Here is a 14,018-nt window from a genome sequence, read left to right as displayed (position 1 = left end):
TAGTATTTATATAGTAAATATCGTAAATTATTATTCATTTTACTTGTTACAACTTTTTTTTTTAAAAAGTCGTTTCTTTTAAGAAATAAAGTTTTGTTTTGTTTTATAAAAACTAATGAAAATGAGCTGTATATATAGCACTTTTAAACCAACGAATTCTTAATATTCTATAGTTTGTTTCAACTAACTAATCTTATCTATACAAGTTTAATTTTAACTAATAATCCTTGAAAAAATGTAAACACAATCTTGTTATAACTTAGAATCCATAGAAAATGTATCTAGTCAACATATAAGAGTTTTTTTGAAACTGGCTAATATAATTTATAAGAACATAGTTATAATCTATATTCCCTAAAACCTTGCAACAAAATTTAGTATTTATATAGTAAATATCGTAAATTATTATTCATTTTACTTGTTACAAACTTTTTTTTTTAAATTGTTTCTTTTACGAAATAAAGTTTTGTTTTGTTTTTTTTTTTTATAAAAACTAATGAAAATGAGCTGTAAATATAGCACTTTTAAACCAACGAATTCTTAATAACCTGTAGTTTGTTTCAACTAACTAATCTTATTAATATGAGTTTAATTTTAACTAATAATCCCTGAAAAAATGTAAACACAATCTGGTTATAACTTAAAATCCATAAAAAATGTATCTAGTCAACATATAAGAGTTGTTTTGAAACTGTCTAATATAATCTATAAGAACATAGTTAACTTATAATCCCAAACCTTTAACTTAAATTTCGTTTTTTTGTATATATATATAAAAAAAATTATATTTTTATAAAATTCTAGAACTGTTTTTATAAAAAAATAGGATGTTAAGAGTTTATATCTTTATTAATATGGTCAATAGTGCATTATATTAACACCAAAACTAAAATTAAAATATAAAATAAACTTTATTAGACTGCATTAAATCTAAAAACACTGAAAATGACAACTGAAAATGAAAACAAAACAACTAAAAATGAAATTGTCTAGATCAAACATAATTGAAAATGAAAAAAAAATAAAAACACTTGAAAGATTTCATATTATGTTGAATGAAATCTATTCCTCTTCTGAATCGACACTTGAGGAATTTTTAATTCGCTTTTCTTCTTTGTGCTTGAATCGGCTGTGTCTTCTAGTTCTTCTTCTTTGTCATCTTCTTCAGAATCATCTAAATTGATAATCTGACTCCATTTCCATTCAGAGAGTCTCTTGGATCTCTTCCTTTGAGACTCATACATCCGATCCTTAAAAATGACAAAAAGTGAATAGAAAAGTTAAAAAAAAATCAATAAACTTTAAAATTACCTCTTCACTAAGTTCGCGTTGAAGATTAGACTTATAAGGACTAAACATTGTACCATGAGAAATTATTTCGACACTTTTATCACCATGACCCTGCAATAAAACACACATATAGTATAGATAACGAACATGTTAATATGAAATATATATGCATAAATAATAGTTAAAAATCAGCAAAATCAATACCTTAGAAGCTTGTTCATCAGCAACTGATTCTGATCCAAATAAGTTAAACATTCACATAAACGTAAATAAAAGAAAACATTTATTCACAATTGCGATATAAAAAAACTAACCTTAGAATTTTCAATCTTGCATGCTTGGTTTTTCACAACATTTGAATTCAGAAGTGGATCCGTTTCTGAACTTGTTTAGCAATTGATATAGGGGTAATCTGCTGTGTATTTATAGTAGTAAGCATCAGGGTTTAATTTTAGATGCCACCCCTTTATTTCGGAAGTTTGTTGTGGTTATTTTTTAGTTTTTATAAGATATATTAATTATTTAAAATGCGACACATAATATCTTCATTTATGTTAAAATAATCACTCAATAAGTCAGTTTTATATTTTACATATGTTGTTTTTGTCAGTTTTTATTACTGAAACGCCTTCACACTGAAATGTGCAAGTGTTTGAAAGATTATAAATTTCCCAGTTTTATTTTTTATAAATCGTATATTTTATAAGTTTGTTTTTTAATATTGTTTTTATTGTGTTTTAGTGAGAGGTGAATCATGTTTTGGCCTTGCTGATTAAGTGAATTGTTTAATTTCAGATTGATATTTGTATGGAAAAAAATGTTCGTGTGTGCCAGTTTGTTGGAGAATGTTCTTATATATTGTTCACTTAAGTGACTGAAATAGGGATATTACAGGCCAGTTTTACAGCTGAAGACATACTAAATTCATGGCCAGAGGCAGAAATAGGACAAATTTTACGTGACTACGGTGAAGAAAACTGGCGCGCTTTTCAGAAAAGGATCGTTAAGGCCTGTTTAAGTGGCGGATTACATTCTACCAGTGAACTTGTAGATCTAATTCGGAGTTTTACATCTGGTGGAAAAGTAATCTCTTTTGAAGTTCTTGGTTTTATTTAATCAAATAAGTTATGGGTGGCATATTCTAACGGGTCGATATGCTTTATATCTCTTCTTAAATGGGTCAAATGGTTTGAAGTGAATAGAGTAGATATTTAATTGTCAAACAGGTGGCTATTTTTATCTACACATTATGTATTGTTATTTTCTTAAATCACTAAATGTTGTGTTCCATATATTTTGTGTATTTTGTATTCGATCAGTGAACATTTTTAGACATTCGATTGTGTTACAAAAAGATATTCTGTACTCAAGTAATCACATTTTTAATTGAACCATGTGCTAACATTACATCTTTGGAGACTGATATAGTAGATATTTAATTGTCAAAGGGTGGCTATTTTTATATTTGTTGTTATTTACTTAAATCACTTGTACATTAATGCATTAACTACTTGTACCTTTTAATCCGTGCATCGATATTGAACAAGCAACTACCGAAACGTCGACAAAAATGTGTAGGTCGTCATGTTATCTTTGATTTTTTTTAAACATTATAGTTTATAAGATATGTCAAGAATAAGTAAAAAAATTATAAGTTTGTTATGGAGGAGTGAATTGTAACTAATTATCTAAAAGAGTAAATTGTCATTTTAGTCGCTGAGTTTTGTCCAAATTTGCCATTTTAGTCCAAATAGTTTTTTTTTTTGCCACTGGGTCCCTGACTTTTACATTTTGTTGCCATTTTGATCATTTTGTTTAACTCCATCCAAAAACTCAGTTTGTAACAGGGGTATTTTGGGGATTTCCTTAAAAAATGTTTTTAGTTGCCATTTTGATCCAATTCCAAAAAATCAAAAAAATTCCAAAAAATCAAAAAAATTCAGAAAAATCTAAAAATCAAAAAAATTCTAAAAAATCATTAAAATTCTAAAAAATTCAAAAAAAATCTAAAAAAAAAAATCTAAAAAATCATAAAAATTCTAAAAAAATCCAAAAATAATTAAATGTTTCGGCACGAACCGTTTCGACCCGTACCGTTTCGAACCCGAACCGTTTCGAGCCGAACCGTTTCGAGGCGAAGCGTTTCGACCCGTACCGTTTCGACGCGTACCGTTTCGACGCGAACCGTTTTGAGCCCGTACCGTATCGAAACGGTTCGCTTCAAAACGGTTCGGTTCGATACGGTACGGGTCGAAACGGTTCGCGTCGAAACGTTTCGGTTCGAAACGGTTCGCGTCGAAACGGTACGGGTCGAAACGGTTTGGTTCGAAACGGTTCGCATCGAAACGGTTCGGTTCGAAACGGTACGGTTCGAAACGGTACGGGTCGAAACGGGACGGGTTGAAACGGGACGGTTCGAAACGGTACGGGTCGAAACGCTTCGCGTCGAAACGGTTCGGCTCGAAACGGTTCGGGTTCGAAACGGTACGGGTCGAAACGGTTCGTGTCGAAACGGTTCGCGTCGAAACGGTTCGGTTCGATACAGTACGGGTCGAAACGGCACGGTTCGAAACGGTTCGGTTCGATACGGTACGTGTCGAAACGGTTCGGTTCGAAAAGGTTCGCGTCGAAACGGTTCGGTTCGAAACGGTTCGCGTCGAAACGGTACGGTTCGAAACGGTACGGGTCGAAACGGTTCGTGTCGAAACAGTCGAGCTCAAAACGGTTCGCGTCGAAACGGTTCGGCTCGAAACGGTACGGTTCGATACGGTTCGCGTCGAAACTGTACGGTTCGATACGGTACTGGTTCGAAACGGTTCGCGTCGAAACGGTTCGGTTCGATACGGTACGGGTCGAAACGGTTCGGTTCGAAACGGTTCAGTTCGATACACGGTTCGGTTCGAAACGGTACGGGTCGAAACGGTTCGTGCCGAAACATTTAATGATTTTTGAATTTTTTAGAATTTTTTTGATTCTTTGGAATTTTTATGATTTTTTAGAATTTTTTGTTATTTTAGATTTTTTTGAATTTTTTGAATTTTTATGATTTTTTAGATTTTTTTGGAATTTTTTTGATTTTTTTGAATTTTTTTGGTTTTTTGGAATTGGATCAAAATGGTAATTGAAAACATTTTTTAAGGAAATCCCCAGAATACCCCTGTTACAAACTGGGTTTTTGGATGGAGTTAGACAAAATGATCAAAATGGCAACAAAATGTAAAAGTCAGGGACCCAGAGGCAAAAAAAAAACTATTTGGACCAAAATGACAAATTTAGACAATACTCAGGGACTAAAATGGCAATTTACTCTATCTAAAATTTAGATAAAACTTTAGGAATTTAAATGTAATAAGTTTAGGGGCTAAAAAATAAATAGTGGTTAAAAGACCAAACTACCTCATTTTAGGGGACTTTCTATAAATAAAAGAGAGGAGAAAGTTCTTATTTTTTGGTTATCTTAAAATGTCCTTACCTTATACATTATAATATAGTATATACATTATAATATAGTATATATTATCAGATGGTATATTTTATAAATTGAGGTAGGGAAGTCTTGACCCGTGTCAAAAAAAAAGCATGGAAAAGAACATGCAAAAATTTAATGATTTGGTTCGTTACAATGTAATGTACCGGTGGAAAGTAGAAACCAATGTTAATACCGTCGGTGTTGGTAGGGAGGGACATAAGTTACTATCATTTACGTCATGAAGAGGCCTTTTTTTTTTAACAAGTGTGGTTTAAAAAAATATTGATCAAAATAAATGTTTTTAGAAATGTTGATCAAAATGAGTGAAATTTGGTATGACTCATCACTTCTTATACTAAAACTATCTAGAAGAGACTCACCAGTTGTCTTCATCATCTCCCAACCTAACCATCTTTGCCGAAATGTTTACGATGCACCTCGTTTCCCGTCCGCATACTCGTTTTTCCAGTGCACAATTTATGGTCAATTTCAGTGGTTGTTGACGTTGAGGTGCTACGGCATGGGCTGAACTTATTAAGGGTAAGAAGGGCCTGACCCCCTATTTTAGGCTTAAAAGTGTAACTTTAGTCTATTACCTTATAAAATATTATCTCTCTTTGGTTGGACCCCTCATATTTCAAAAGCTCAAAATAAAAATATATTTTTGGTCCCCAAATTTAAATTTTCAAGTTCTGTCGCTTGCTACCGGCGAAAATCGATATTGTCGGCGAGTTTGGTAGGTTCGGACAAAAATATTAGTTTCGTCGAAAAATCACGAAACGTGTGAGGTTCAGACAAAAATGATGGCTTTAAGGTCATTTAAGTGCCATTAGCCGTTGCAAACATCCATGTTGTCGGCATCCGTTTCGGTAAGTATATGGGTAGAAGATACAAGTCGAAACCACACTGCGTCGGGTTTGGGATCAGGTTCGTGGGGCCAAAAGGGAAACGAAGAGGCTGAACAAAACCGGGTTCATGGAACTATTAGGTAGAACAAAAATCAGACAAGGGTGGTGGTTGGAAGAAGAAGGAAAGATGGGGGTCCAAAACAAGACCGACCGGCTAAACCAATTGGAGGACCAAGTGATGATCCAAGACGAGATACCTGATCGTATCACCAACATACCTTAGCACGCTTTATGCATATTACACATAGTCTAATAGTGTAGAAAAGAATTGTTGGGAGGGTGTAATTTAGCATCCTTAAACATTGATTGTAAGTTTTGTAATGTTTATATTAGTAATCAATTTTTAAATGTGTTGTGTTTGGTTGTTCTTTTTTCTTTTGTTGTAAAATTGTCGTCGCTACTAAACCCCACTGTAACATAGCGAGGATTTATTCTGATATGAGTTAAGTTGAATTGTATTAAATTAAACAAGGCGACACAATCTATTAGCTAATGGTGGGAGTACTTGCAAATTGTGGGTTATGTGGCCTTCACCCTTAGCATATTTTGGGTTAAATTTAGTTAAAATTGAGGTTACTGGTTGAAGCCATTAATTAAAGTTGTACCTCAAATACCCTTCCAATGCAAAGTTTTTGACTAGGAAAGCCATTAATTAAAGTTGTACCTCAAATACCCTTCCAATGCAAATTGAGGTTACTGGCCTTCACCCTTAACAATCAAAATACATCATTTGTATATCTTTATCAAGCTTTGAAAACTTATTTATAATACTATAAGGTTACGAGGAATCTTTATCATGCCAACTAGGATCCATGTCATCGTCATATAAGCAAAGGAGCTTTATCATGCCCCCCTTTAATTTGGAGGGTGTGGATAGAGCCCCGTGTCATGATTAACTAATTATTTATTTAAATAATTATTTTTTTAAATTAAATGCCAATTTTAATAACTACAAAAATAAAAAACATAATTTATTAAAAAAAACACTACAAAGTCATAAAAAAACATAACATACTAGAAAAAAAAGACAACATACTTAAAAAAACTACATATATTTGGCCTGAATTTGTGTCTTACGAGCCTCCAAAATGACTCGGTCCACCTCTGGTAGATGTGACAGATCCTTTGCGAGAAAGTCCATGTCTCTCGCAATTTGTTTCTCCATTCTCATTTCTTGGTCTTTTTCCCTAATGGAGATTATTTGCTTGAGATCTACCTGGAACTCGCTAATCTTTGACGGGCCATCTGATTTAGTAGACTTTCCACGTGCCTTGGCTTTACTTTTATCCCTACCAGTTGGACGAGGCAACTCTTGTGGTTCTTGTGGTTCTTCAAACTCGTCAGCATCCTCGTTTAGATTAATTACTGTACGAGCATCGGACCCAGATGGTTCGGTGGTGGATGTCGATTTGGACCGTTTGGATCTAGGGCGGGTTGGGTCGAACGGTGGCACAAGATGCCACTTTGGAGATTTGCGAAGAAGCTCCCATGTGGTTACCAACGTAAACATATGCCCATGGTGCATTCTATAGTCGTTGTGGGCTTCTGTCAAGACATCGACGTCACTCGCACCACTTCTCCTTCGAGTGTTATTGACGAGGTTATTGTATATGTTGTTGAAGTTGCTAACCTTCAGCCTCATAGCACCCCACTTTCCTGAAAAAGAGTCGGCGGTTCGATACACGCCACGACCCATTGCGACGAAAAACTTCTCGCGTATACGACCCCAAAATACCTTTATGTCTTGGTCGTCTCCTAAAAAATATTATTTACAAAATCATAAAAAAAATATTATTTACAAAAGTATTAAAAAAATTATTTACCAACAATCTCGTCCTCCGACACGTCGAGCCAAGCTTTTGCCAACTTGAACTCTTCCTTAGGAGACCAAAATTCTACCTTTTTAGAGGTACGTTTTTCGGTCTCATCCTTCTTTTTATGGCTTTTTTTTATAGAAGAGGTTTTGACTTGGGTTTCGGGAACGAAATCGGTTTCGCTTGTGTTTTGGGCGGGTATGTTTGGTGATGGCATGTTTGGCGGAAAAAAAGGGGGTTGAGAATAATACCCGAAATATGGAGGCATCGGTTGAGTGGTGGGATGAGGAGAAGTTGGTGGCATTGGATAATATGCAACCTCACCCGTATGGGGGTCTCGGCGATAGCGGTCCTCTTGCTCGTTGTTTTGCAAATTTTGCCAAAACGGATTGGTCGGGTCCCATAGGTTGTTTGGGTTGTTGAGAAACATTGTTGGGAAGTTTTAAAAAATATGAAGAGAATTGTATAAAAAGTGAGGTAGAAAGTTAGAGGAATGATTTAAAAAGTGAGGTAGAAAGTGGGTATTTATAGTGATAATTTGTAAATAAAATAAAAAGTAATTTGTTTTTTAAATTTTTGACCGTTTTCAACGGTTCAAAACATTAATGCTCCTGGTCCAAGCGTGTTGCAGCTTGTTACCATCTTGGCGATGGTTCAATAGCGCCCCGACATAGGGTCGGGGTGTGGATAGATGACGGGTTGGAGCGCTATAGAGTGCCAGCTGGGTTGGGTGGCGTCCCCACACCCTCACTCTAGCCTAATATACCTTACCAACCTACAAGGGAACCACCAATGACATTGACGGTGCTAACTATGACCACTAATCTTAAATAAAATCCATTTCAATTGTTCATCCGAATTTATAGTAGAAGTTGACACCCACCCACACACACTCACACTTCACTCATCAAAGTCCACAAACCCCCCCATTTTCTTGCAATAATCACAAAACCACTCACTCCAAAGCTAGATTCTTTCAATCATCACATTAAACACACCACCATCACCACCTTTCCCCTTCACCCAAATCCCTAAAAACCATTCACAATCATCTCCAAATGCACAATCTTCTTCACCAATGGAGTCCCTTAAACCCTTGAGAAAAAAACCATACTTCCTCCCCCTCATCCTCTCTCTCCTCACCTCCTCTCTCCTCATCCTCTTCTCTCTCTTCTTCACAAACCCTTTTCACTCCTTCCACCATACCCAACCAAACACCCTCCAACAAACCCCTCTTTTCGTCGAATCAAAGCTCCAAATCACCCCACCAAACCCCGATTCCACCGCACCCAAGCTCGCCTACCTCATCTCCGGCTCCACTGGCGACGTTCAGTCCTTGAAACGGACGCTAAAGGCGTTGTATCATCCGGTTAACCAGTATGTTGTGCATTTGGACCTTGAGGCGCCACCTGAAGAAAGGTTGGAGCTTTTTGAGTTTGTGAAAAGTGAACCGGTGTTTAACGAAGTGGGTAATGTAAGGATTGTTGTTAGGTCGAATCTGGTGACGTATAGAGGGCCTACTATGGTGACGAATACGCTTCATGCGATGGCGATTTTGTTGAAGGAGGGGGCTGATTGGGACTGGTTTATTAATTTGAGTGCTTCTGATTATCCTTTGGTCACTCAAGATGGTATGTGGGTGTTGTTGGGTTTTGATGGGCTTTGTGGGTTTTTTTTTTCGTTTGGGAATTTCGTCGAACAGTTGGTGGGTGTGGGGTGAGTTTTGTACTTTTCTTGTGTTGGTTAGAAGAAGTTGTTTGTTTTTGAAAAGGGTATAAATTATGCAACTAAATTGGGTAATGGGTATGGGTGATCTTTTATTGTTTAATGGTTTTTGTCAGTTTTTTCGTTTGGGAATTTCGTCGAACAGTTGGTGGGTGTGGGGTATTGGGGTGGATCTTGTGATGTTGGTTAAGAGGAAGTTGTTGGTTTTTTAAAGTGGGATAAAATATGGAACTAAAATGAGTAAGGGGTATGGGTGATTTTATAATTATGGTTATTTTTTTGGAGAATTGTTGACTTGGAAGTGAGTTTTGAAATTTGGAACTCTAATTTTATTGGGTTGTATTGACTATTGAATGTTTAGTGATGGGTCGTATATTAGTATCCCCCCTTTGGTGCCATTTTTTGTCCTTGCATTAGTTTTTGTACCTTTGGATTTTATCTTAAGTTCTTAACTGAGTAAACGGTACCGACATTGGTTTTAAAAGGCGTGTCTGAGGCGCTTAGGAAACACATAAGGGGCTTGAGCCGGATTCTCATGTACTTTTGGGTTAAAATTAGGTCTGTAGGAGGTTTGTATGAGAAATTAACCAAAAAAATGAAAAAAAAATCATCAAAGGTTTACTTATAAAAAAGGTTGATATGTAAAACAGTTGAGATAAAATCTTATTTCTTTGTACATAGAGTAAAGCCTCGTGTTTCGGCTTTTGGAGCTACATAGGCACTAGTTCTGTCTGGTGCACCGAGGCTTTGGCTTCGCAAGGGTTCTAGAGGGAAGTGGTTAACACATATACTGTTCTATGATATTAATTCTTCGATGTTTACTGAAGTAATCACCGCTTTTTTTTTAACATTTAGAATTGTGTATTCTTTGTAACAAATTTGCATAAGAAAGAGGAATTATCCGTCAACTTTGCATTATAATTAAGAAAAACGCAGCCGTCCTCATGATCAAACTCACAGTCAACGCTTTTTTTACAACTTTGACAGATTTGCTTCATACTTTGTCAACTGTTCCTCGGGAGCTAAATTTTATCGAGCACACCAGTGACATTGGCTGGAAAGAGTATGTGGATTTTCTACCGTTCGAATGACTAAAGTACTTCACGTATTGCCAATGCAGAACTTTGTTTATCCTCATTTTTGTCTGGTTGTAGGTACCAAAGAGCCAAACCCGTTATAATCGATCCGGGGCTATATAGTAATAAAAAATCAGATGTTTTCTGGGTCTCCCAGAAAAGGAGTGTTCCCACTGCTTACAAGCTCTTCACTGGTAACTTTTTAAAAAATTTCATTTCAAACTTAAACATGATTTTTAATAATTCCAAAAAGATTAACGATTTGTTTTGTAGGTTCTGCGTGGATGATGCTTTCGCGATCCTTTGTAGAATATTGTTTATGGGGATGGGATAACCTACCAAGAATCGTCCTCATGTACTACGCTAATTTTCTTTCATCACCCGAAGGGTACTTTCACACAGTAATATGCAACGCCGATGAGTTCAAAAATTCGACTGTAAATCATGACCTTCATTTCATTTCCTGGGATAACCCCCCGAAACAACACCCCCATTTTCTCTCCATTGATGATTACGAAAGAATGGTAGAAAGTCATGCACCGTTCGCTAGAAAATTTGGTGCAGATAAGGAGTTACTCGACAAAATTGACTCTGAACTTCTAGGGCGTGAACCTGATGGTTTTGTGACAAGTAATCCCCTTATCCCTTATATGTTTATAGTTAGTGTTTTTATGAAACGTAGATAAAAATAAGCAAATCGCGTGAGTTAGAGTTGTTTGATGTTTTAGTTAAGGGGCTAAACATGTCCTTAATAAAGTTGAGGGGCTAAAGTTGTTTATTATTAAAGTTGAGGGGGTAAAGTTGTTTTAGTCAAGGGGCTAAACATGTCCTTATTAATGTTGAGGGGCTAAAGTTGTTTAATTTTAAAATTGAGGGGCTAAAGTTGGTTCTGTTAAGGGGCTAAACATGTCATTATTAAATTTCAGGGGCAAAACATGTCATTATAAAAGTTGAGGGGCTAAACATGTCATTATTAAAGTTGTTTATTTTTTAAAGTTAGAGGGGCTAAAGCTGTTTTAGTTAAGGGGCTAAAATGTCATTATTAAAGTTGAGGGGCCAAAGTTGATTGATGTGACAAAATAGCATATTTTATGATGTCAATGATTGACCCAAAAGTCAAATTGATATGCAGGCAATTGGTTAGACAAAAGTGATGCAAACAAAACTATAGCTGAAAGCATAGTCAGGAACGCAACTGAACTGAAACCGGGACCTGGAGCCGAGAGGATCAAGACCCTTATCGGCGGTATGCTATCTGACAAAGATTTTCACTTGAAGCATTGTATCTGATTATTTAGTACGCCTGTTTTCCTCCATTTCTTGCGGGCCTCGGGCCGTGGTGAGAATAAAGATTGGAAGAAAACGATCGGTCGCGTATAACTTGTAAGTAAGCACCAACCATGAAGGAGGTGTGTTTTACTGATGTAATTTGTCCAAGATTAAGTTTTTCTTGGAATATATTTACTATAAAGATATGAGATCTATATTATATAAATGATGCCAAGTTTATATTTTGTAATGAAATCCTGGAACAGGGTATTAAAGTTGTAGCAATGCCAGTGTTGGTGGATGATGTTTTCATTATAAACCATACATATGTCTGTATGAGTACAATCTGCAATTCTTAGTTCTCACGATGATCACATACTGTTATATGATATTAATTCTTCGATGTTTAGTGAAGTAATCACCGCTTTTTTTTTCTTTAACATTTAGAATTGTGTATTATTTGTAACAAATTTGCATAAGAAAGAGGAATTATCCATCAACTTTGCATCATAATTAAGAAAAACGCAGCCGTCCTCATGATCAAACTCACAGTCAACGCTTTTTTACAACTTTGACAGATTTGCTTCATACTTTGTCAACTGTTCCTCGGGAGCTAAATTTTATCGAGCACACCAGTGACATTGGCTGGAAAGAGTATGTGCATTTTCTAGCCTTCGAATGACTAAAGTACTTCACGTATTGCCAATGCAGAACTTTGGTTATCCTCGTTTTTGTCTGGTTGTAGGTACCAAAGAGCCAAACCCGTTATAATCGATCCGGGGCTATATAGTAATAAAAAATCAGACGTTTTCTGGGTCTCCCAGAAAAGGAGTGTTCCCACTGCTTACAAGCTCTTCACTGGTAACTTTAAAAAAAAACTCATTTTCATAAACTTAAACATGATCCTTAATAATTTCAAAAAGATTAATGATTTGTTTTGTAGGTTCTGCGTGGATGATGCTTTCGCGATCCTTTGTAGAATATTGTTTATGGGGATGGGATAACCTACCAAGAATCGTCCTCATGTACTACGCTAATTTTCTTTCATCACCCGAAGGGTATTTTCACACAGTAATATGCAACGCCGATGAGTTCAAAAATACGACCGTAAACCATGACCTTCATTTCATTTCTTGGGATAACCCCCCGAAACAACACCCCCATTTTCTCTCCATTGATGATTACGAAAGAATGGTAGAAAGTCATGCACCGTTCGCTAGAAAATTTGGTGCAGATAAGGAGTTACTCGACAAAATTGACTCTGAACTTCTAGGGCGTGAACCCGATGGTTTTGTGACAAGTAATCCCCTTATCCCTTATATGTTTATAGTTAGTATTTTTATGAAACGTAAATAAAATCATAAAAATAAGCAAATCGTGTGAGTTAAAGTTGTTTGATGTTTTAGTTAAGGGGCTAAACATGTCATTATTAAAGTTGAGGGGCTAAAGTTGTTTATTATTAAAGTTGAGGGGGTTAAGTTGTTTTAGTTAAGGGGAGGGGCTAAAGTTGTTTTATTTTAAAATTGAGGGGCTAAAGTTGGTTCTGTTAAGGGGCTAAACATGTCATTATTAAAGTTCAGGGGCAAAAACATGTCATTATAAAAGTTGAGGGGCTAAATTGTTTATTTTTAAAGTTTAGGGGCTAAAGTTGTTTTAGTTAAACTGGCTAAACCTGTCATTATAAAAGTTGAGGGGCTAAAGCCCTTTTAGTTAAGGGGCTAAACATGTCATTATTAAAGTTCAGGGGCAAAACATGTCATTATCAAAGTTGGGGGGCCAAAGTTGATTGATGTGACAAAATAGCATATTTTATGATGTCAATGATTGACCCAAAAGTCAAACTGATATGCAGGCAATTGGTTAGACAAAAGTGATGCAAACAAAACTATAGCTGAAAGCATAGTCAGGAACGCAACTGAACTGAAACCGGGACCTGGAGCGGAGAGGATCAAGACCCTTATCGGCGGTATGCTATCTGACAGATTTTCACTTGAAGCATTGTATCTGATTATTTAGTACGCCCGTTTTCCTCCATTTCTTGCGGGCCTCGGGCCGTGGTGAGAATAAAGATTGGAAGAAAACGATCGGTCGCGTATAACTTGTAAGTAAGCACCAACCATGAAGGAGGTGTGTTTTACTGATGTAATTTGTCCAAGATTAAGTTTTTCTTGGAATATGTTACTATAAAGATATGAGATTTATATTATATTATATTATATAAATGATGCCAAGTTTATATTTTGTAATGAAATCCTGGAGAAGGGTATTAAAGTTGTAGCAATGCCAGTGTTGGTGGATGATGTTTTCATTATAAACCATACATATGTCTGTATGAGTACAATCTGCAATTCTTAGTTCTCACAATGATCACATTGCGATTGTTTTTTGTTTTCATTCACTGATTTTCATTGATTTTGTTTTTATGATAATAGCCGGGTTCATGTTTATCATGTTGATTGATCGCACT

At 35.8% G+C, this 14,018-nt stretch overlaps 2 protein-coding genes and 1 pseudogene across 2 annotated transcripts; 2 read left to right on the top strand and 1 right to left on the bottom strand.

Annotated features, from left to right (window-relative positions):
• Positions 1-1,046: 1,046 nt before the first annotated feature.
• Positions 1,047-7,911, bottom strand: LOC110875844. The gene is made up of 5 exons (XM_035976941.1): positions 7,491-7,911; positions 6,745-7,422; positions 1,495-1,523; positions 1,312-1,401; positions 1,047-1,250 (listed from the first exon to the last, which is right to left on the bottom strand). Exons 1-5 carry the CDS (start codon positions 7,909-7,911, stop codon positions 1,047-1,049), a joined length of 1,422 nt encoding a protein of 473 aa, XP_035832834.1.
• A 515-nt stretch (positions 7,912-8,426) lies between these two features.
• On the top strand, positions 8,427-11,919 carry LOC110877890 (beta-glucuronosyltransferase GlcAT14B). The gene is made up of 5 exons (XM_022126114.2): positions 8,427-9,112; positions 10,194-10,269; positions 10,361-10,476; positions 10,556-10,912; positions 11,415-11,919. The coding sequence occupies exons 1-5, from the start codon at positions 8,560-8,562 to the stop codon at positions 11,570-11,572; spliced, it is 1,260 nt and encodes a 419-aa protein (XP_021981806.1). The 5' UTR covers positions 8,427-8,559; the 3' UTR covers positions 11,573-11,919.
• LOC110875843 lies at positions 11,836-13,710 on the top strand (annotated as a pseudogene).
• The last annotated feature ends 308 nt before the right edge of the window (positions 13,711-14,018 follow it).

This window comes from Helianthus annuus, chromosome 9 (genome assembly GCF_002127325.2).
Source record: "Helianthus annuus cultivar XRQ/B chromosome 9, HanXRQr2.0-SUNRISE, whole genome shotgun sequence".
Lineage (NCBI taxonomy): Eukaryota > Viridiplantae > Streptophyta > Magnoliopsida > Asterales > Asteraceae > Helianthus > Helianthus annuus.
This window is presented reverse-complemented; position numbering and strand designations above follow the sequence as displayed.

What these genes read in the sequence shown, in the direction of transcription:
- LOC110875844 (XM_035976941.1), bottom strand. Translation starts at nt 7,911, where the DNA reads ATGTTTCTCAACAACCCAAACAACCTATGGGACCCGACCAATCCGTTT. An exon ending in GTCGGAGGACGAGATTGTTG is followed by an intron (nt 7,423 to 7,490) that starts GTAAATAATTTT and finishes AATATTTTTTAG; the next exon opens with GAGACGACCAAGACATAAAG. An exon ending in CTGATGAACAAGCTTCTAAG is followed by an intron (nt 1,402 to 1,494) that starts GTATTGATTTTG and finishes GTTTTATTGCAG; the next exon opens with GGTCATGGTGATAAAAGTGT.
- LOC110877890 (XM_022126114.2), top strand. Translation starts at nt 8,560, where the DNA reads ATGGAGTCCCTTAAACCCTTGAGAAAAAAACCATACTTCCTCCCCCTC. An exon ending in TCCTTTGGTCACTCAAGATG is followed by an intron (nt 9,113 to 10,193) that starts GTATGTGGGTGT and finishes CAACTTTGACAG; the next exon opens with ATTTGCTTCATACTTTGTCA. An exon ending in AGTGACATTGGCTGGAAAGA is followed by an intron (nt 10,270 to 10,360) that starts GTATGTGGATTT and finishes GTCTGGTTGTAG; the next exon opens with GTACCAAAGAGCCAAACCCG.